Raw genomic sequence first — 24,569 nt, forward strand, 5'->3', positions numbered from 1 at the left:
TCTGCCTTGTTTTCAATGAATACTTAGGCCTGCTACGCTACTGTATTTTAATATTGGTCATTTAGGTGGTATTTCAAGAGCCAAGTGTTAATGAATTTATTAATCCATCCAACAAAACAATACATAATAATGCAATCAAATTCCAAAACCAAACCCGACCCAGCAACATTCAGAATAGCACTAAACAGAGCAATTGAGGACACACAAACATGACACGGTCCAATCTAAAAGTAGCGAAACAAAAATGAATATTATCAATATTAGTAACAATTTCAAAATAGCAGTGATTAAAAAAACCTAATCGATATTATCATTAAAAACGTTAATACAAAAAATAATAAAAAAAAAAATGAACAATGCATTGCACCTCATTAGCTTGATAACACACTGTGTCCAATATTTTACACAAAGATATAATAAGTCATATTTTGGTTCATTTAATACTTAAAATACATTTAAATAATGGATCCCATATTACAATATATGACTCATTATTATGTAAACTAAATGCAGTTTTTTCTACTGATATCATCTCCATAACTTGTGTATACCAGTCAGTATGTGTTGGACTATTAACATTTATCCATTTTTTAAATATTACCTGTTTTGTTATCATGCATATTGAAAGAAATGCATTTTTACTCTTTGATGACACGTTACAAAATTGATGGAGATTCCCAAGAATACAAGTTTGCAATGTCATTGGGATGTTTATATTAAGGAATGTGATTGCTTCTTTTGTTGTTTTCAACCATAACTCTTTTATTCTCTGACATTCCCACAATAAATGAACAAGAGTTCCCTCAGCTTTGAGAACCGCTGGATTAGAGTATGGATCATTGCCAAAGAAATGCTTGTTGAAATGAATAAGATTTAAAGCAGTAATGGAGTACTTCGTCATTTCAATGGAAATATTGAGCCGACTTTTATGTATCAACGCAAGCAAAGTGTTTAACTAACTGTAAACAGCTTGAATTGCAGCTAAAAAAGGGTGTCTGAATTTGTTTTTACACGTGATGATCCCACATGTTTGAGTTGGAATGTGCCTCATTTTTAAATGGACTATACGCCCGATTGCAGCTGAGATAGGCACCAGCGCCCCCCGCAACACCCCAAAGGGAACAAGCGGTAGAAAATGGATGGGTATACTTGTAGCGCTTTTCTACCTTCAAGGCCCTTTAAAGCGCTTTGACATTAATTCCACATTCACCCATTCATACACACATTGGCGGGAGCTGCCATGCAAGGCCCTAAATACGACCCATTAGGAGCAAAGGTGAAGTGTCTTGCCTAAGAACACAGCGGATGTGACTAGGACGGCGGAAGCTGGGATCGAACCTGGGACCATCAAGTTGCAATCACCCGAGCAACGCCACCCCCGAACCCTTTTTTGCCATTTTAACATGTTTAAAAAACGTTACAAGATGAGTTAGGCAATCTTGTGTCGACCAGACACATTAATGACGGAACACCACTGAAGATTCCCCTGCTGCAACTGAGACCTGCACTTCCTAATTGGATGATGCATGAGCCTTTTACGAAATAGAGGATCTGTTGCACACACACGCACAATGGACCACTTTTTTTCTGCAAATTTACCCTGACAGCTCTAATAAAAGAGGAAAGTACCCTGTTCAACTCCGAAACTTAATGATTACATTTTTCCTCTCAAGCTGCTTTACTTTATTATCAAATATCCCCCTGAGAACCAGCCTCCAGGGCCATTCCATTCTGGAAAAATGTAAACTCTGACAAAACAAATGGGCCAAAAAACAAATGTAAACTGCAGGGGACGCTGGTTCTCACAATGATATAGCTATGCCTCATTCTGTGTTATTGTGTAATAAAATCCATGCATCTGTATTTTGTGCATGTTTTTTGACTACCCAAAAAACGATAAGATAAAGTAAATGTTTTTTGTTGTTATATGTAACAAGCTCCACATTGTTTAATGCAGGGGTGTCCTAATCGAGGGCCGCATTGCCGAAATTTTTAAGGATACGAGGGCCATTTTAATATAATTTGTATGTCAAAGACACGGAAACCAGTACAATGTAGGTCAATAATGGTAAACTAAAACAATACATATGCATCTTAGCTTTGTGTTATAGGAAACAAAGCAAATGAGATTAATTAATGCTTATTTTTTTATAATGGTTGCATTTTTTTAATTATTTAAATCACTTTCCTGTGATTTTATACATTTGCAGAGCATTTTGAATTGTCTTGCATAAGAATTGTGCTCTAAAATTAACTTGCCTTGCCAAATCTGACCCCCTTGATATATTACATTTATTTTATTTTTTTTATCAGAGACATCCGGTAATATCGGGACTGCCGAAATTATTGGTCAATAAATGCTTTAAAATGTAATATCGGAATTTATCGGAATCGGTTTCAAAATTATCGGTATCAAAAAGTAAAATTTATGACTTTTTAAAACGGCGCTGTGTAAACAGACGTAGGGAGAAGTGCAGAGCGCCAATAAACCTTATAGGCACTGCCTTTGCATGCCAGTTCAGTCACATAATATTACATCATACTTGATCAACAGCCATACAGGTCACACTGGGGGTGGCCGAATAAAGAACTTTAACACTGTTACAAATATGCGCAACACTGTGAACCCACACCAAACAAGAATGACAAACACATTTCGAGAGAACATCCACACCGTAACACAACTTAAACACAACAGAACAAATACCCAGAACCCCTTGCAGCACTAACTATTCCGGCACGCGACATATACCCCCCGCCCCCGACCCCGTCCTCCTCAACCTCCTCATGCTCTCTCAGGGAGAGCATGGCCCAAATTCCAAGCTGCTGTTTTGAGGCATGTTAAAAAAAATTATGCACTTTGTGACTTCAATAATAAATATGGCAGTACAATGTTGGCATTTTTTTTCCCCATAACTTGAGTTGATTTATTTTGGAAAACCTTGTTAAATTATTTAATGCATCCAACGGGGCATCACAACAAAATTAAGCATAAAAATTTGATAATTCCACGACTGTATATATCGGTATCGGTCTATAACGGTATCGGTAATTAAGAGTTGGACAATATCGGAATATCGCCAAAAAAGCCATTATTGGACATCTCTCATTTTTATCATTATTCTCTACAAATATTATTATCATACTGCCAACTACATTTTTTGAAGGCTCTAGCACACACAATAACTTACCAAATCTTGCAAGAAATGTGTAGACATGACAGGACGCATGGGAATCAACAACGAACTTACACATTTGTTGGCCATTTTGGTTTTCAGGTCCCATTTTTTGGGGAGAATTGGGCCAGTTAATTTTTTTTCCCTTTTTTTCCTTTTTTTTGTCTTAAGAATGTGTCGCTGGCCAATTAAAAAAAACAGCTGTGGGTCACACTTTGAACACCCCTGTTTTAATGTAATGTTATTGTACACTAGGAGATGATTCGTTAAAAGTATACATTTGTAGAAAGCCACAATCCTTATGTGAGAACACACGTCCTTCCCTTCTTCTGTGCGTTTTAGATAATGAAAAACTGCTTGTAAGAGGCAGCTAACAAAGCAGGTAGAGTGGATACAATTTAGAAGCCCTGTAAAAACAATATTTCATGAACATGCTGTATTTATGTACTGTAATGTAGTGACAGGCACACTCATGATGACGTTTAATATTTACGTATTTTGGTCATTTTAGGCATTACTTTATCCTGGGCACATTGATTTCACAGCGCACAGCAACAGTAGCGTTAAACGCTATGTGCCAAGTATTTCAAATAAGAACATAAGAAAATGTCCACTCTCAGGGGGATGCTGACAAATGGGATGTTGTATCTTTCAGCACTTGCTGTATTATTTTTGAGTTGATAAAAATTCTGAATAAACCTCACTCCTCAGATAAAAATAGATGTTTCCTCGCGATGTTGCGGTGGTCTTATGATGTGTTCCTTTTATTGAGAGCCATACATTTTCCCGCTTGGTGCCAGACCATTCTTCTATACTGGTGAAGGGGAATGATTTATAACCTAGCATTAGCATTTCCTAACTCAAAGGCAATACAGCAGCAACAAATATAGCTCAAGCTTATTTTATGGTGGGTTGCAAACAACGTTACAAGCCGGTCAAGCAAGTTAGTAGCAAGAAGCTGGTTACAAGCTAGAGGTAGGATAAGCAGTGTGAGCAAGGCGATGGGTCACAATGCCATCAAAGTAGTTCCCCCATGGAGCTCTTATAATAACAATGTCTATATAGCTTGGTTAATATTCATGTCACTGTCACGGCCATCTTTGCGCTCTGCTTGTCGCACCTCGGGACACGTACACGGCAGCCCACATTCAGGGACGCGCTGGGCAGGTCTCTGTCCTGCAGCAGCCCCCTGCTGCAATCATTCACCGGCAATCAGCGCACCTGCCTGTGATGAGCGAGCTGCCTTCTTAAGCCTGCTCAACCTGCCATCCTGCGCCGGAATATAACCTGTTCGCGTACGGAAAGCCACGTCCTGCTTGATGCAATCCAGCTCTCTCTGTGTTTTCCCCTCCTTGTTTTCAGTGTGTGTTTTCTTGTGTCGTCACAGTAGTACCCTCCGTCGCCTAATTTTTCCCTGGATCCTCCTCTGGACTCTGACTGCCTCCCTTGATCCGTTACTTCCCCCGCTTTGGACTCAGATCTGTAGACTTCTCTTTCTCCTGGACTTCCTCGTCTCTCGTTCACCATTTACGATAACACTCAAACAGATAATCTACACACATAGTCTTATACCATACACACTCTTGGATTTTAGTCATACTCTATTTCCTTAGTTAGTATATTTACTATCTTTTATTATATATATTATAATATACCGTATTTCCTTGAATTGCCGCCGGGGCGCTAATTAATTTAAAACCTCTTCTCACCCCGCCGTTTACCAAAGGCATGCGGTAAAGGCAAGCATGCGCTAATTATTTTAAAACCTCTTCTCACTCCGGCACTTACCAATAGCATGCGGGAAATTTAGGCCTGCGCTTATAAATTTGAGTGTGATGTAAGGATACCATCAAGAAAAGCACATTTAATAAAAGAGGTTATTATGGTCTTACCTGCCCCGCGATGAGCTGGCGACTTGTGCAGGGTGTACTCCGCCTTCCGCCCGATTGTAGCTGAGATAGGCCCCAGCGCCCCCCGCGACCCCAAAGGGAATAAGCGGTAGAAAATGGAAGGATGGTCTTACCTTTACTTACAAATGAAGTCCATGCGCAGCTCCCCCTGATTAAAAGCATCGATAACTTGTTTATAGAAGTCTTCCTTATCTTTCTTCAGTTTTAAAAGTCTCTGTCTCGATAGAGATCTTCCTTTATTACCTCCTGCTTCAATTGAAAGTCCAGTTTAGAAAACAGTTTTATTTTAGATACTGTATGTAATGCTCCATGTTAAACGTGCAAGCGATTGGAAAAAATAAGCATTCGCTGCTCACTCTTGCTGCTTGTTGTCACTTCTTCTGCAGCCGAGTAGTCGCAAGAAGGAGGTGGGAGTCATTTAATGACTCATATTTGACACACGCAGCTACGGTATATTAATAAACATAGCTGCTTACTGTTCTTTTTAGCATATTCAATAGCTTGGACCTTAAATCCTACTGAATAGCTCTTAATCGTCTTCCTTTTATTTGATTTTGCATTATTGAAATAAGCCTCCTCCATTTTTAAAATGAAGACAGGGGAAGTGTCACTGGTGACGTGACGAGTTTGACCCAGCGGAAATTCTAGGCATATGCTAATTATTTTGCGAAACGAGTTTTACCCGGCGTTAATCCTGAGCCGGCAGTAATGCTAAGCACGCGCTAATTGTTTTGCGAAACGAGTTTGACCCGGCAGTAATTCAAGGCAGGCGCATACTACATATTAAAGGAAATACGGTACATAACAAAATACTTGGATCTAAACCCCCTGGTGTCTGTGTCATCATCTCCCCTTAGTCAAACACAACAGTCACAGCATGTACTGTAAATTGAGCGTTGTTGATGGTTTTTAGAGCAGTTTATTGGCGGAGTAGATGAATCCCATTACCTCCATTGTTAGCCACCTCGTAAAAGCAGATTTAAAATATTTAAAACGCACAGAAAGGAAAACTACTCACATAAGGATTGTGAATGGGAAAAAAAATCCCAAAAAATTGCAGTTCACCTTTCGGTTGTTCTCTGCTAGACTCCTATTTTAGAATGCCAAGTAAGGATGGGATCAAAACCACGTGCATTTCAGTCATTTTTATCACTACTTGACATTGTACAGTAAGATATATTTGTGTTGCTCCAAATGTATTAGAATGGAAGTTTTGATTAGACTGACTTTATGTCCATCAATACGTAGTTATTCCCTTGTATCCAAGTTATTAGTGATGAAAAACACTTCTGCTTAATTAAGGTAATGCACTTAAATTATCCTACAGAGATTTTAAGTTTCAAACTGTATTTAAAAATGTGCATATCCATATCACCTGCTAAATATATTCTGATCTAAGAAACAAATGTTTATTTAAAAGTATTGCAGTGCTTTGTATATTTTTCAATCAATCAATCAATCAATGTTCATTTATATAGCCCCAAATCACAAATGTCTCAAAGGACTGCACAAATCATTACAACTACGACATCCTCGGAAGAGCTCCCTTCTGCAGTTTAATCCATTGGGAATTCAAATATTATGCAATAAAGTGCAGTATTTCACGTAACAATTAGCTAGGCTTGGAGGATCAAGGTAGGTTTCAACCCACAAGTTCTAAATGAAAAAATCTCTGATCGATAGATGTAGTAAGACTCACAAACAGATCCCACCTACAAGTGAACCTTCTCTGGAGTTGTGTTGGAATAATTCCTGTTCTCAACTGTTTTCATCCACCAAGCGGGATCCATTGATCCCATGATAGGTGACACGGCTCGGACGGACAAGCATGCCACAGCCAGTACGGCAGGTGAAGTAGCGGCGGCCACCAACAGAGCCGTCGTTCTTTCCTTTGGGGCCTCGGAGCTCGAGACCCAGCCACAGGCCAGGGGCGAAGTCAGCTGTGCCCAAGTAACGAATGGAGGCCATCTCATTGGCACTGTTCAACAGGACCTGCATGCCCACATGGAGGCGGGCCTGGCTGTCAGAACTGGAAACGGTACCTGCAGTACTGCCTGAAACGCTGTGGCTGCTGCCACTCAGGGTGTTCCAGCGTTGGCGATGGGGGTTGGAACGGCTCCTTTTTAGATGGAAGGTGATGGCATGGGGAAAACATAGTGAAGGGAATTCATGAAATCGGAAAGCAGTGGGAGGGTTCATCCAAAGTTAATGAGACAAGTGCAAGCTAAGTATAATACAGTACAGTACAGTGAAACCAATTTGGAGACCGACCCGTTTTTGTAAAGGGCAAAAAGGCAGAATATGAGCTCAGAATTATAGAGTTTGCAAGCACATACAAGTAAAACATTGTAAAAAAAAAAAAAGTTATATCATGCAAAGGTTTGCAATTAGATTAACAAATTTAAACTAATATGTGACAGAGGCTTATAACATACAACTCAAAATATTTCAAGCCTTCTTATGATATAAATTCGATGATTAACATCTTATGAAACTCTCAAATTGGAAATCTCTGAAAATTTGCTTTGCTTAAAAACTGTTCTAGCACGGTTTCCCAACTCATATGGTTTGTACATATACACATACTGTACATGTACATTCACTGTACAAACATACATACAGTATACACAAACTGTACATATACATTTACTGTACAAACATTCATATACACATTCTGTACATATACAAGTACATATACATACATACACTCATGCACATAATCACGTTTCATCAAATATATATTAACGTTGTTGCTCTAGGGCAGGGGTCGGCAACCTTTACCACTCAAAGAGCCATTTTGACCCGTTTCACAAATTAAAGAAAACAATTGGAGCCACAAGACTCTTTTGAAATTTAAAATGAAACAACACAGCGTAAAAAGTTTTTTTTTGCTTTGTGATATGTATAAACCAGGGGTCTCAGACACGCGGCCCGCAACTTAATATGGAAATTTAATACTAGTGCTGCCCGCGGGTTTTATTTGAATGCCGCTTGACAATATCACATTTGCCAACCATCCAAATTTTACCGGGAAACTCCCATATTCCTGAGCAACTATTCTCTCAAATGTCTGCATATTTGCATCCTAACAACAATAATAAGGGCGTGGTATGATAGCAATGCGTTTGACGCTCTCTACAACCGTAACAATCAGCTTAACAGCCCATTCACGTGTTGTATGAGATTTCTGCAGACACACAAAAGAGACTGCAAGGCATACTTGTTCAACAGCCATACAGGTTACACTGAGGGCTGTGATATAAACAACTTTAACACTCCTACTAATATGCGCCACACTGTGAAACCACACCAAACAAGAATGACAAACACTTTTCGGGAGAACATCTGCACTGTAACACAACATAAACACAACAGAACAAATACCCAGAATCCCATGCATCCCAAACTCTTTCGGGCTACTATACACCTCCACTACTACCGAACCCTGCCCCCCAAACCCCGCGCACCTCAACCGATGCACGGAGGGGAGGGGTGGTAGTGGGGGTGTATAATGTAGCCCGGAAGAGTTATGAGTGCATGGGATTCTGGGTATTTGTTCTGTTGTATTTATGTTGTGTTACAGTGCGGATGTTCTCCCGAAATGTGTTTGTCATTCGTGTTTGGTGTGGGTTCACAGTGTGGCGCATATTAGTAAGAGTGTTAAAGTTGTTTATATCACAACCCTCAGTGTAACCTGTATGGCTGTTAAACAAGTATGCCTTGCAGTCGCTTACGCCTTATGTCAGCAGCCGCACATTACATGTGACCGGCTGGCACTCGGATAGTACAATATAAAAGCGGACGCTATGACATGATCGAGAGGACGTATAAGGCATTGACATAACGGCAGCACGCCCTCAATATTGTTGTCCAGGTGAAAATCTGAGAATGATATCCTGGGGAAATTTCTGGGAGAGGCACTGAAATCCGGAAACCTCCCGGAAAAATGGGGGGGGGGTCGCCTAATATGCGGCTGAGCCACATCAGCGTGATTAAAGAGCCGCATCCGGCTCCGGAGCCGCGGGTTGGCGACCCTTGCCCTAGGGGAAACTGGGTAACACATAGCATTCTGACAAGGCTTAACCCATTTTTACTATAATAATCTACAAGATTAATTTAGGTTGCCTCTCTCTCTTCCCCCCATCTTTCGGTATTCCTTTTTTTTTGTATCTCTAGTTATCATTATGTATACGTATTGTTGCATTTGAACAACTGTATTGTTGATACTAGAGGTAAATTATTGGTATTGTTCATTATCAATAGCGCTTTTTCTATTGGTATTTGTATTGCTCCAGTTGTAGTGTAAAAATGTTCATTGTCATTTCTATATTGTTTTTTATTTCACTAACTGCTTCTTTGCTATCACTTTTACCATCATTTGTACATATCGTATGTGCTGGTATTGCTCTATTGTTGTTGTTGTTTTTGTTGTTATTGTTGTGTTTGCTGTTGTTTTTGTCACCCCTATGTCTTCATTTTTTTTCCTCTTTCTATTCCCTCCTGCTCCAGCCCGGCTGCACCAAATGATAATATAAATACATTTAATAAAGTCAAATTCAAATAAGGCAACAAGAGAAGTATCCTACACTTCTCTTTTGTAAAGTAAAACTGGACAGCCGATATGGGCATCTACATCAACTATATGATTTGCCTGAGAAGCTGGACAGGACAAGAAAAAATAAAATAAAATAAACTGTTCCCAAATATCATTGGAATTATAACAAATTAAGGCCTAGCATAACCTCACTGTACATGTAATGAGTTTGTATCATATCTCAGTGTCACATTTGAAGTTTTTTTTTAGTTTCACCTGTACAATATATTTTGAAAAGAAATAAACTCAAGCAAATTAGTTCGACCAAATATATCATACATGTATTTTGTGCTTAATAAACATGTTTGTTATCATCCAAAATAACATGCAATAATGACTAAGGTTGCTGGTCTCATGTGTGCCAAAATGGCTACCATAAACATACACTCTGATTAGCTGTTAGATTACTTGCTACATTATCTCGGAAGCATTGGTTGTCAACTAATTAATGAAAAACAACTGGTATGACAGCAACAGGTGATTTGTTTTATTCATTTGGTTAAATAAAGCTGTATGGGTAAATATTTATAAACATTATGAAGTAATTTTTGTCAATTTTCTTGCTATGTAACAAGTGATCAAATTGGCAACCAAACAGCTAATCAGAGCATACTGTACATGTGTCCAGTCTCTGATTGACACTAGCTAGATAACCCCCCACCCCAAATACTACTCCCCCATGGACCAAAATTCGATTCACATTCATATTGCAATTTTTTTTAAATTTTAATTGTAAATCGAGTCATACATTTTAAAAATTGATTCAAACAAAAACATTATTGTGTTTGCAGGTCAATTGAATTATAATCAGACAAAAATGTTGCCCAAAAGTATTATACAGCTGGAATTGGGGTCGCATTTATATTTTTGTTCAGTGTAGTTTGAAAAGCAGCATCTTTTGCAGTGGACATTAGTTTTGGTCTATTCATTCTGTCAGAATTACACATTTCAGAAAAAAATCCCTATGCTTTTAGGAATTTGCATCAGAGATGTTAGATTTGTAAGAACAAATTTAAGATTTGAACTGAACTCGGGGGCCGGTTTGGCGTCATTCCCAGGTTGGAAAGCCCTGTTATACTGTATGTAATAAGGGGTTAAAAAGCACTTCAAATTGCGCTTATTGGAGTCACACATTGTTGGAAAAAAGTGTAGACAAAATATATATTAGCATTACATTGGGAACAATTGACCAGCATCGAATGATTAATTGTGTTCCCCCTTCAAACTTCCACTGTATTTCAGGGGCTGAAATTGAATCTGTTCTTCACTTCAAATAACAATGCAACAGCATTATGGAAAAAGGAACCCTCTGCTGATACAACACAACTGCTTCCTGTCTGCAAACGGTGAGCTGGAAGCTGGAGAAATATGGGTATAGTGTGGAAAAAAGACACACCTGGTAACAGGGCTTCTTTTCCTTGTTTCCTTTGGAGCGGCGATAGTCGACGATGTACTTGAACTGCGACGGATCTTTCCTGCGTGGCAATCACATGAATTCAAGTGTGCATATGCTGGCAAAAATCTAACTTTCATTTGCGCATGATAAATGCAGAAACACGTCTCAGACAAGGGCAGTAAATACAGATGGGGTACCCACCGCTGAAAGGACGATTGAGATGCGACGAGGAAAGCTCTGAGAGGCAATCAACAGATCCATGAATCCTTGGGGAAGACAAACCATTAAACAGATGTAGCATAAGTAATGTAACAGCAGTCACCCATGTACAAATATACTGAGACAGCAAAGACAAGGTCTGTTGCAAATTCAGTAAGTACTGTGTACCATTTTAGTTTTCAAATAAAAACAGATGACTTCAGCTGATTGCCCCCACTCTCTGCCCGACAGCAACAAAAAGTGCTGTAATGTGAATTTCTCCACCGCGGGAGTAATAAAGGATTATCTTATCTCCCTGCAGCAAAAGAAAAGTTGTTTGTTTTCCTAATCGGTTGTAAAAAGGAGCGTCAAGAAACACGTCGCCAAATGAAGGTTGTCCTTATGACAGAAGCATGTACGCTCCTGAAAAAGAAAGGTTAATTAGGGGTCAAATTGAACAGACATGAAAAATAGATGGCAAAAAAACAACAACACTGCAAGTGGTATCTTCTAGCTCATGGAAGGCGTAAATGGTAGATTAAAAGAAACGATGCTAGGAGTTAATGGAAACAATGAAGAAAGACTTCCCAGCCCTTTAGGATGGAGGAAGATAAAACCAACAATTTATCTTTTGAATGATACCACATTAAAAATTATAACTGCCATATAAGTATTTATCTATAACAGATTTTTCAGGCGCTCCATAAATACTGTAGCTACATTTGCACTTGAGATATATATAGAGTCATCGTTTCGTCCTTAGCCAAATGAGGAAAAATGTTTATGCTGATAAAATGTGGTATTAAGTTCTAGAAATGCACATTCATTCAGAGGCCAACGATGGTGTTCACTTATAAAACTATTGCATTGGCATCCAGGAAGAGCTAACTCAAACCTGCCAAGATCCCATATAATGATAAGCAAAAGTTAGACTGACTGCATTTGCTTAAATTGAAAATGTCCATGATTGTTTTCAGTGAATTGACTAAATGCGGACACTGACAGGGTAAAATACATCACATTTCTAGGTATTATAGCTGACAAAAATGAACTGGAAATCTCATATTGAAAATATATAACATAAGGTGGTAAAAAAAAACAACTAGAGATGCTCCAATAGGGATTTTTTGATACTTATCATCCATGAGGTAACATTACCGATCATATATACTGGTAGTAAGTGTAAAATTGTCGATGTATTTATGGTGAGTGCTATTGACGGTTTAATAAAATCAACACAAAAAGTCCCCCTGTGCCCAAAGAATTTCCCCCCCAGGTTTGTTAACCTCAAAAAAAAAAAACAACAAGAAAAATTTTGAGAAAATACAAATCTCGACCTAATCACTCTAATATCAATCATTTACTGATACAACTCTTGATATAGACACCACCAATTTATGAATCGATTGGCCCTTGTGCCCTTGTTGAGTACTTCTGGTTGTGACAATACTGACACACTAACAGTTATGTTATCCTCTCTCTAGACCAGGGGTGGGCAAACGTTGAAAACTTGGCTTTTAAAGTGTGACAAATGGGCCGGGTGAGCATGTGATGCATTTCAAAGAATACCATGTGTGTTGAGACAGTACAATAGTCTTCCCAATATAGGCTACTTAATCAGAATACGCCTATTTTCAACAATATCAGAACATCGAAGGAACACAAAAATGGTTTACAGAGTTTAAAACTTACATTCTGTTTTAGTGGGAGCAGTGTTTTTGATCATCCTTTTTTGCTAATGCTTCAAAGTCTAGTATCAGTTTTGTTGTGGCAATTCTCAAAACAGATCTTTGCTTAATCTTATTCTAATGCTTGACGGGCCAGATTAAAAAGACCAACGAGCCGGATGTGGCCCCCGGGCCGTAGTTTGCCTATCCCTGCTCTCGACTTACTAATCAATTTGTTAATTTCGGAGTTTGCATGTTCTCCCCGAGAATGCGTGGGTTCCCTCCGGGTACTCCGGCTTCCTCCCACTTCCAAAGACATGCACCTGGGGATAGGTTGATTGGCAACACTAAATTGGCCCTAGTGTGTGAATGTGAGTGTGAATGTTGTCTGTCTATCTGTGTTGGCCCTGTGATGAAGTGGCGACTTGTCCAGGGTGTAACCCGCCTTCCGCCCGATTGTAGCTGAGATAGGCGCCAGCGCCCCCCGTGACCCCGAAAGGGAATAAGCGGTAGGAAATGGATGGATGGAATTTCCTGTTCATCAACTTCTTACTTTCCCGGTTCCATTTACACTTCCTTAACTTTACTATGTCTTGTTGTTGTTTAAAGCTAGCTTAGAGGTTCCATCCACCATTTTCTACCGCTTATTCCCTTTTGGAGACGCTGGTGCCTATCTCAGCTACAATCGGGCGAAAGGCGGGGTACATCCTGGACAAGTCGCCACCTCATCGTAGGGCCAACACAGATAGACAACATTCACACTCACACACTAATGCCAACTTAGTGTTGCCAATCAACCTTTCTTATTTATTAGCATCCCTGCTCCTGGCTTGCTCTCGTTGTGTAACCACAGCCATCAGGGATGGTGTGGCACGGTTGGGAGAGTGGCTGTGCCAGAAACCTGAGGGTTCCTGACTCGATCCCCAGCTTCTACCAACCTCGTCACGTCCGTCGTGTCCTTGAGCAAGACACTTCGCCCTTGCTCCTGATGGGCCGTGGTTATCGCCTTGCATGGCATCAGTGTGTGAATGTGTGTGTGAATGGGTGAGTGTGGAAATAGTGTCAAAGCGCTTTGAGTGCCTTGAAGGTAGAAAAGTGCTATACAAGTATAACCAATTTACCATATCTATAGAGAGACTGGACAACTCGGTTTCAGACGATCTCATAAATGATTGATCAAAAGCCCCTCACGTGACTACCGGGCCCCATATTGGACACCAGTTTGGAGTCACTGCTATGCGACACTGTACTTCATAATGAGATATTTAATTTAACTGAAGAGTTTGTGCCCGTGTAAACAAGCCCTGTTGTGCGGCATGGGGACGGTCCACTCACTAAAAATTCTGGAAGTATTTGCATTGCATTGAACAACATTAAAGTTTAGCTGGGGAGTGTGCCAAAGAGTGACAGTAAGTTGTGGAAGGTAAGCAAGCATACATACACATGGTGTACCACATTCTCAGTAACAGTGAATGAATACATTTTGCCTGACAAAACCAAGCTTAAAAATTGCACCTTTTCTTAATTTTTCACAAATAATAATATTCCAAACTAAACTACTAAATATACAAAATAAAAAAAAAAAGCATTAGTTCAGTATTCAAGTATGGGGATAATAAAATCAGAAAGCCATGACCCGCCACAGCAAAACCTATATACAAAAAATATATAAGAAAAACAAAAGTCAAATCACAGGCATATGTAGATATAGCACAGTGATCACAAACAATACATTGGAGGCAGCTCCCAGTTGACACATGTCCCACAAAAGTCATAATTTTTCTGTAGCTGTTGGTCCAAAGATAAGGAGGATTTTGGCAAAATGAGTGTAATACGTTTTTGCACCGTCGGGAGCATGTTAGACAGCCAGCTAGTCACTAAACACTGCAGGAATGTATACAACAGAATGCATCAAATATGGCCGCCAAATTGGTCTAAAATTATTGTTTGACTAAATAAAAGCAACGTCCGAACAACTGCAATTGCATTCTTCCAGCTGCACAGATCCTTGGTGTCTGTCCAACATGGCTGTTGATTAGTAGTCTATCCATCCAATACAGCACACAGCTCTGTGTGTTACATGTTTAGTGTGCCACCTAGTGGCTTGTGAGCAGTATAAGAACTTGCTACTTTCGTCATCTGACAGGCATCATACTATTTTTATCGTCTACATCAGTGGTCCCCAACCACCGGGCCGCGGCCCGGTATCGGCCACAGAATAATTTTTTATTCATTTATATTTAAAAAAATAAAAAAATATATTTATTTTTTATTAAATCAACATAACAAACACAATATACACTTACAATTAGTGCACCAACCCCAAACACCTCCCTTTATCATGACAAAAACGTCCCTTTTTCATGACAAAGAACAAAAAAAAAGGATTTATAATTGAATCACTTGTTTATTTTTAAACAAGTTTTTAGTTATTTTTATATCTTTTTTTCCAAATAGTTCAAGAAAGACCTCTACAAATGAGCAATATTTTGTACTGTTATACAATTTAATAAATCAGAAACTGCTGTATTTTACCTCTTTAACTCTTTTTTTTTCAACCAAAAATGCTTTGCTCTGATCAGGGGGTACTTGAATTAAAAAAATGTTCACAGGGGGTACATCACTGAAAAAAGGTTGAGAACCACTGTTATAGAAAACTAGGCGGTCATGTTTTCGTACAACAAAACAATAAAAGGTATGAAAGAAACAGTGTACAGCATAGTGGTACCCCAGTTTTCGTATGCCTAATTTTTCATAAAAATTAGACAAAAATATTGTCCAAAATCCATCCATCCATTTTCTACCGCTTATTCCCTTTTGGGGTCGCGGGGGGCGCTGGCGCCTATCTCAACTACAATCGGGCGGAAGGGTACACCCTGGACAAGTCGCCACCTCATCGCAGATTGTCCAAAATGTTGTCTTTATTTTCTTATGCTGTCTTGGTTATCGTACGGTTTGCCTGCAAATCATTCTGTGTAAACAAATGTCCAAAGACCCCACATGTTGATGATTCAGTAGTGGTACTTTCTTCAATGCGCAATAATAACTTAAAATAATTAGCCTAAAAGAAAAAACAAACAAGAGAATCCCTCTCCCATCTTCCACAAATTTTCCCTAATGTTTTGCTCTAATCTCAACCAATTGTGACTCATCATAGTAAACAACCAACCAACTATGGATGTTCTTATACGTGCAAGCACGTCTTGGAAGGAGGAAGGGGGGTGGGGTGGAGTTTAGTAGGCCATGGATTCTCGCGGGGAGAACAAGGAACACAACAAATAAGCGGCATTTGGTCATTTTAATGTAAAATAAATTCTATCGATATTACAATATTTATCGCCCAGCCCTACCTGGTGCTACCATTTTGGTTGTACTTCCTGTTGGATTTTCTGTTTTGCTCCACTTTCACTTTCTGTGTGTGAATGTGTGTGTGAATGGGTGAATGTGGAAATAGTGTCAAAGGGCTTTGAGTTCTTTAAAAAAAGGTAGAAAAGCGCTATACAAGTACAACCCATTTACCATTCTTCTCTTTTTCCTGCCAGCACACCTGTTTTCTATTAGTTAATCAAGCCTATTTAGTTTCACCTGTTGCTTCATTACGCTGTCCTGCCAAAATAACACTCCCACTGTAGAATTGCTGCTATATACTTATTTATATGTTAAAAAGCCAGCAAATTCAGCCATCAAATAATGCTCCCACTACCGCTTGGTAGTCAGGCATGTCTCCTATTATTGTAGTTCCTTGGTGCACATTCAACCTTTGATTTCACCTCATTGTTTTCAATGATATTGCTATTCCTGTTTAAACAGGTGATAAATACAAAAATTCATGCTAAAATTATTAGCGTCAATGTGAAATTCCTCGCGCCGTTATTGTCTACAGCAGGGTTCCCCAAACATTTTTCCACCACGGACCGGTTTAATGTGTGCATTATTTTCACGGACCGGCTTTCTACATGTGGCAGACAAAAACAGCAAAAAAATGTGCCTTTGGCTACAATCTGGCACATTAACATTTTATATGTCCATTAATGTGCATTGTCCCTTGCACTATATCAAAGTATATGCATATACATATACATATAGATATACTTACACTGTACATATACATAGGCAGAAAGTTTGGATAGACCTTCTCATTAAATGCGTTTTCTTTATTTTCATGACTTTTTACATTGTAGATTGTCACTGAATTAGGTTGATCGGCAACACTAAATTGGCCCTAGTGTGTGAATGTGAGTGTAAATGTTGTCTGTCTATCTGTGTTGGCCCTGCGATAAGGTGGCGACTTGTCCAGGGTGTAGCCCGCCTTCCGTCCAAATGCAGCTGAGATAGGCTCCAGCAAAGCCCCACAACCCCCAAAAGGGACACGCTGTAGAAAATGGATGGATGGATGGATTGTCACTGAAGGCATCAAAACTATGAATGAACACATGTGGAGTTATGTACTTAACAAAAAAAGGTAAAATAACTGAAAACATGTTTTATATTCTGAGATTGGCTCCAGCACCCCCAGTGAACCCAAAAGGTACAAGCGGGAGAAAATGGATGGATGGATGGATGTTTTATATAAAATAGCCACCCTTTGCACACTCTTGGCATTCTCTCCAAGAGCTTCAAGAGGTAGTCACCTGAAATGGTTTTCACTTCACAGGTGTGCCTTATCAGGTCCCCGGACCGGTGGTTGGGGGTGACTGGTCTACAGTACATGCCTACTGGTCAAAACTATGACAGCAAAGTTATATATAAAAATATTAATTACTTGTAGTCCCAGGGACAATGTCAACTCATAATCTACTTGAGTAGCTCAATATAATGGATATTTAACTCGAAAAATTGTTTAGCGCTGATAAGCATAAGTGCACATGCTAAGTAACATTAAGTAGATAATTTCAACAGAACACCGGTTACTGTTGGGTCATTTTGCTTTGTACTTCGACAAGTGTTTGTTTTATCTGCACTTCGACGCTGCATCATATTTGTTTTGCACTACCTGTGTTTTACAATCAAATAGACTTATTGCCGGTACTTTGCCTACTTTGCTGTGCATTTTGGGGTCCGAACCAACAACGCCAACTTAAGACTGTAACATTTGGCTTCAATGGACCTTTAAGAACAAATTATTAGGTACCACTGTATGGGAATCATATCAAATGTTACTATTATTTTGCCACCAATGTCTCTAGGCTCATTACAAATTAAACTAAATTGGCAATTTGGCTCTGGTCAATCCTTTATGACTATTATAATTGTAGCAACATTAGAATGCATAAAGTTATAGTTTAGTTATTTTAATGTATGATAATAAATGAGTGGAGAACATGCTGATAAAGCCACACAGTGCCCAAGCAGCAACACAATGCTCTGGTAAATTTAAAAATGATGTGAATTATACATTACGGCCTTTACGGTCACAGGATCTCAACTTCAAACTAAACAGTGTTTGCACGCACAGACTAAAATATTTAGATACAAAGCCCTGGCATGATTTTATGTCACTAATGACATGAATACCAATTGATTAGTGATCTATGTATACTGCACACAAATCAGGCAATCTGACGAATAAGCAAGTTGACTAATGGTGGCCCAAATCCTATGAAATGTGTGATTAATAGCAACAAAGTAGGCACAACACCAGGGAGTCATTTAGAAACACTAAAGCAATCAAACTTTCTGTTGGAAATAAATCAAAACATCTCAATAGCTTAAACTTTAAATGATGTTTTGTTTTTTTAAACGCTTGAATCCTTACTTTGGGTTCCTAGAAGATAAACAATGCTTGTCAAAGCTCATTTTTATAATTTCAGATCACGCATTTCAGCAGCTATACAGGGTATGTGTTACAGCATAGTCCTTAATATGTACTACAAGGCATCCAGTGTAAAAAACGGTAGTAGAGTAAAACTTGCAGATTCAAAATTACATATCATATAGGAAGACAACTTTTCATGACAGGGTCATAGTCAATACCTTTTTTTTGCTTATCAATAACTCTTTCTTACCCATGAGTTGTAATGGACATTCACAATATCCATGATCCATACTAAAAGGCAAGGCTTGCAGCACCTGGCTCATTGGCTGCCACATAAAATTGAGAAGTCATGGCGAGAGGGGGCCTTGGGGCGTCTTGACTGACATTTCAGACGCTTGTTAATTACAAGCATAGAGGACGACTGTTTGCCACACAGGGCTGAATCCAATATGTCAACACGAGCACAAATGACATTGTCAAAAGAGCTCATTACTGACATCAGATGTATTGATGAAGGCAACCCCAGGCTAGTCTAAAGTTGACACAAGATACTATTTTTTGTAACTTCAAGCGTGAGTACTCACCTTTGAACACGAGATGGAGGAGCAAATACTCCATGCCTTGGTGGGCAGCTGAAGTATCTTACACCACCCACTGAGCCGTCATTTTTCCCACTGGGTGTGTCGAGTACGATTCCCAACCAGAATCCTGAAGCGAGAGACATGTTGTAAAACGGATCATTGACAAAACAGTAGAAGTTTGTGGCCAAAACTGTTGAAACAAACCAGAAATGTGTTTTTGGGTGACCTCCAATTGTTGCTGTCCAAATGATAAGACAAATATATAATGTATACTGTACCATAATAGTTGCAGGCCGCCAATGCAATCTAAAGGTGCAGTATCTATTCAGGCACGCAGGAGTGTGATGGCTTTTAATCCAGTTATTCCACTTCAGACACAAATGTGCCAGGCTTGTACTGTAAAATGTTTTAATTTCCCTTTCTTTCTTTTTTATTTGTCAGACTTATAGTATAGGGGCTGCCATTGTGACTCAGCCTTTTTAAAAATGTCAATCTAAACGCAACTTTATTCAACCCTCATGGTGACATCGGCCCTTTTCTTGTCCTTTTTTGCTTGTGAAGATGGCATCATACAACATAATTTTCATTTTAAAATTTAGCGGGAAGAAATGTGGCCACTGGAGTTGTAAAGGAGTTTAGCTGAAAATGTCCGTTTTTTTGAAAAGTTATTTTTAGCATGAGCTGTACAGTTAGACTATATTATAGGCCTGAGGACCTTTTTGTTCCCCATTGACTGTCTTTATAATGGCTATTTTTTCATGTACTGTAAACCTGTTATTTTATCATGTTTTTTTCATGAAAACCAAAGTAATCCAAGCATTTCCCTTTGAAATACGTGCAAATCCTATTAGATGTGTAATTCGACCCCTCAACCGAGATATACCACCGGAGTACCATAAAGTACCATTCATTCATATTGTAGACATAGTTTGAAAATCGAAAAACCTGCAAACAACTTGTATGCAATAAAAACTATGTTAGTGAGTTGGTAGTGACATTGTTTGTGTGTGGTTACACATAATATATTGCACGTGTATGTGTGTGCACTTGTGCGTCACAGAGCGTGGGTGCGTGCATGCACTGACACATTTGAGCCACATACAAACGTGTGGCTTTTGCAGGACATCGTATCTACAAGGCTGCAAAAGTTTTATGCAATTTTTCATGTTAAACAGTTGATTGGCAACACTAATTTGGCCCTAGTGTGTGAATGTTGTCTGTCTATCTGTGTTGGCCCAGCGATGAGGTGGCGACTTGTTCAGGGTGTACCCCGCCTACCGTCCGAATGCAGCTGAGATAGGCTCCGGCACCCCCGCGACAAGCGGTAGAAAAGGAAGGATGGATGGATGAATGGAGATATTGAAAATACATTCAAACAAATACACATATTTTGTGTATACATGCCTGAAACTACATGAAATAAACCAAGTCCAAACAGCTGGTTTGATCTACATATCAAAGATGCTCTGCTGCAGCTTCACAAAAACATGTTCGCCACACAACTAATAGACGGTCTCCCCTTCGCTTCTCCCATTGGTCCTGTGAATGAGCGTTTGCTTTTGAACGCATGTCTGAAGTTTGCAATCCCGCTGCAAAGTTTGCAGCCATTTCACCATGGCAGCAGCCAGATTTATGCAACTTGAACGCTTGCCAAGGGTTTAAGATCCTGGGCAAACATTTTTTCGAACAGGTCAGTACAATTTTGCATCAGTTTTGGTATAATTCACATTTGGCATTCATATTTACATTCTGGTATTGTACAAATGCTGCCACTTTTTTATGATTATTTGAAATAACTGGAATATTACTTGTTTAGTGTTTGTCAAAGTTCATAAATTAATGTTTGTCTTATGATGTAATCTGATGTCATTTAATCTTTTTTTCAGGTTTGTTCCACCTAAAAAAACACCCAAAATCCTTGTTTCCCTGACTCTTGCAGAAGGACGGTCTCACAAATGGCACCATACCCTTTTCATCATATTCCTGTTACAATGCCTTTGTGGTTTTCACAAACATTGAACCCTAATGGAATCAATCAATCAATCAATCAATGTTTATTTATATAGCCCTAAATAACAAATGTCTTAAAGGACTTTACAAATTTAGTGTTGCCAATCAACCTATCCCCAGGTGCATGTCTTTGGAGGTGGGAGGAAGCCTGTGTGAATGTGAGTGTGAATGTTGTCTGTCTATCTGTGTTGGCCCTGCGATGAGGTGGCGACTTGTCCAGGGTGTACCCCGCCTTCCGCCCGATTGTAGCTGAGATAGGCGCCAGCGCCCCCCGCGACCCCGAAAGGGAATAAGCGGTAGAAAATGGATGGATGGATGGATGGACTTTACAAATCACTACGACTACGACATCCTCGGAAGAACCCACATAAGGGCAAGGAAAACTCACACCCAGTGGGACATTGGTGACAATAATGACTATGAGAACCTTGGAGAGAATGGCACAAAACGTTACAAGAGGCAAATTTCGTGGAGACTCTAGGCAGAGTCGTCATTTTGCCAGCAAAGGTCAAAAGGACCCGCCTGCCCGTCACGCAGTCAGCAGCATAGTTGGTCCTCCAAAGTAGGGCTGCAGAACAAGAGAAACCCCAGCCGAGGCAGTGCACAAGCTAAACAGTGCACATTACCAACAGAAAAAGAGAAGTTCACTGGTGCACCATTTGCCACAGGCCCACTTGCAAAGATCATCTTTGGTCTATAATAGATGTTCACAATGAGTCTGAGTGTTACCTCGTTGTTGTTTTATTTATTTTGTTCTGTTATTTTTACATCGACATTGTCAATGAAATTGTGTAGATAGTGTTAGCAATTTATTGTTATGCATTAGTTATGCTTTTGTTATTCTATACTGATATGTTATTGTTAATGATATTGTTATTGTTTGTGATATTTCTATTCTTAGTGATGTCCTTATTATTAATTATATTTTTATTGATACATTTTAATCACGGGCTTCATGGTGGAAGAGGGGTTAGTGCGTCTGCCTCACAATACGAAGGTCCTGCAGTCCTGGGTTCAAATCCAGGCTCGGGATCTTTCTGTGTGGAGTTTGCATGTTCTCCCCGTGAATGCGTGGGTTCCCTCCGGGTACTCCGGCTTCCTCCCACCTCCAAAGACATGCACCAGGGGATAGGTTGATTGGCAACGCTAAATTGGCCCTAGTGTGTGAATGTGAGTGTGAATGTTGTCTGTCTATCTGTGTTGGCCCTGCGATGAGTTGGCGACTTGTCCAGGGTGTACCCCGCCCTCCGCCTGATTGTAGCTGAGATAGGCGCCAGCGCCCCCCGCGACCCCGAAAGGGAATAAGCGGTAGAAAATGGATGGATGGATGGATTTTAATCACATCAAAATCAATGTCAGAATTTTTTTACCTATTCAAGGCTACAATTACCTCATATCAAATGTTTAATTTAATGCTACAGCAGAGTCAATAGTCATTTGTTCAACGTATTTAGAAGGAGAAGGAGAGCCCTCTTGTATTTATTTGAATTTGCTGCAATAATGTTTGTTTCCTAAGATTTGAACTAAACTCGGGGGCTGGTATGGCATCATTACCGGGCAAAATTTGGCCTCTGGGCCACCAATTAAACAGCCGTGGCGTGTACACACAGTCACCTATAGTCACCTGAGTGGATACAATTTATTTAATGCAATTTATGGTGTTTTCAACTGCCAATTATTTATACACCCAGATTGCAACAATTGTAGAATCTGACCTGGAGCAAAGCTGGTCTTCCCATTGTATTGAACTATGCCGGTTCTCTGGCTAACGACCAGCACTCTGTCCCCCAGACGCACATCAGGGCCCCAAGCAGAGGGGGATTGGCTTCGTAAGCCTAGGATGGAAATTGTCAGAGAAGATTTCAATTCAAATATATTCCAATAGACCTTCAATCTTCCTGTGGTGAAATAATGCCGACTTCCTGCTGCAGCTATGCCGGGAGAAGAGCGAAAGCCTGGGGAGGGTGTGCTCCGAGGACTCTGCTCCCATTGCTGCCTGACAGAAAGACTTTGCCTGGGATGCGGTCCAAGACGTCGTCCATGACGGGAGTCCAGTGAGGATGAAGAAGAAGAGAGTGATTGGGAAAAACCACCTGAGATCAAATGATAAAGAGAAATACAGATTACATTTCCATGAAGTACACAAATTGTCAGCACTGTTGATACGAATTGCAACATTAACCACTCTGCTGTGTTTATTGGAAAAGAAGGCACTTCATGTTTTAATGTGGAATGTATCATTTAATAATGCTTACATGAGGAAACTTGAACAATGTTGATTGAACATTTAAAGGCCTATTGAAATGAGATTTTCTTATTCAAACGGGAATAGCAGGTCCATTCTATGTTTCATACTTGATCATTTCGCGATATTGCCTTATTTTTGCTGAAAGGACTTCGTGGAGAACATCGACGATAAAGTTTGCAACTTTTGGTCGCTAATAGAAAAGCCCTTCCTTTACTGGAAGTATGTGCGCGTGACATCACGAGTTGCAGGGCTCCACACATATTTACACTGTTTTTAATGTGAGCCACCAGCAGTAAGAGCTATTCGGACCGAGAAAACGACAATTTCCCCATTAATTTGAGCGAGGATAAAAGATTTGTGTTTGAGGATATTGATAACAAAGGACTAGGAAAAAAAAAAAGGTGATTGCATTGGGACGGATTCAGATGTTTATAGACACATTTACTAGGATAATTTTGGGAAATCCCTTATCTTTCTTTTGTGTTGCTAGTGTTTTTAGTGAGTTTAATAGTACCTGATAGTCGGAGGGGTGTGTCCACAGGTGTCTTGAGGCCAGTGTCTGAGGGAAGACGATAGCAGCTGTATGGACGGCGCAAGCTCAGCTGATCTCCGGTAAGAGGCAACTTTTTACCACAATTTTCTCACTGAAAACTGCTGGTTGAGATTTGATCAGGATCCATGTTCGCTTGACCGCTCTGATCCATAGTAATCTGATCCATCCGGGAATTTTAAACAAGGAATCACCGTGTGTTTGTGTGGCTATAGGCTAAAGCTTCCCAACATCTTTCTACTTTGAATTCTCCATTATTAATTGAACAAATTGCAAAAGATTCGGCAACACAGATGTCCAAAAAAATGTGTAATTACTCGGTTAAAGCAGACAACTTTTAGCCGCGAGTCGTGCAGCGCTAATATTTCCTTACAATCCGTGACGTCACGCGCATGCGTCATCATTTCGCGACGTTTTCAACAATAAACTCTGCGGGAAATTTAAAATTGCAATTTAGTAAACTAAACCGGCCGTATTGGCATGT

General features: G+C 39.7%; 1 protein-coding gene across 3 annotated transcripts in view; it reads right to left on the reverse strand.

Annotated features, from left to right (window-relative positions):
- Window positions 1-2,780: 2,780 nt before the first annotated feature.
- LOC133549874 (CAP-Gly domain-containing linker protein 4-like) overlaps window positions 2,781-24,569 on the reverse strand; it is a 61,560-nt gene continuing 39,771 nt past the window's right edge. For all 3 annotated transcript variants that reach the window (XM_061895733.1, XM_061895734.1, XM_061895732.1), the window contains 6 exons: window positions 23,207-23,380; window positions 23,003-23,122; window positions 19,281-19,404; window positions 11,278-11,342; window positions 11,077-11,155; window positions 2,781-7,205 (listed from right to left, as the gene is read on the reverse strand). In XM_061895733.1, the coding sequence (XP_061751717.1) occupies window positions 6,845-7,205; window positions 11,077-11,155; window positions 11,278-11,342; window positions 19,281-19,404; window positions 23,003-23,122; window positions 23,207-23,380 (923 nt within the window). In that variant the 3' untranslated portion in view covers window positions 2,781-6,844. The remainder of the gene's footprint in view (window positions 7,206-11,076; window positions 11,156-11,277; window positions 11,343-19,280; window positions 19,405-23,002; window positions 23,123-23,206; window positions 23,381-24,569) is intronic.

This window comes from Nerophis ophidion, linkage group LG03 (assembly GCF_033978795.1).
Source record: "Nerophis ophidion isolate RoL-2023_Sa linkage group LG03, RoL_Noph_v1.0, whole genome shotgun sequence".
Taxonomy (NCBI): domain Eukaryota; kingdom Metazoa; phylum Chordata; class Actinopteri; order Syngnathiformes; family Syngnathidae; genus Nerophis; species Nerophis ophidion.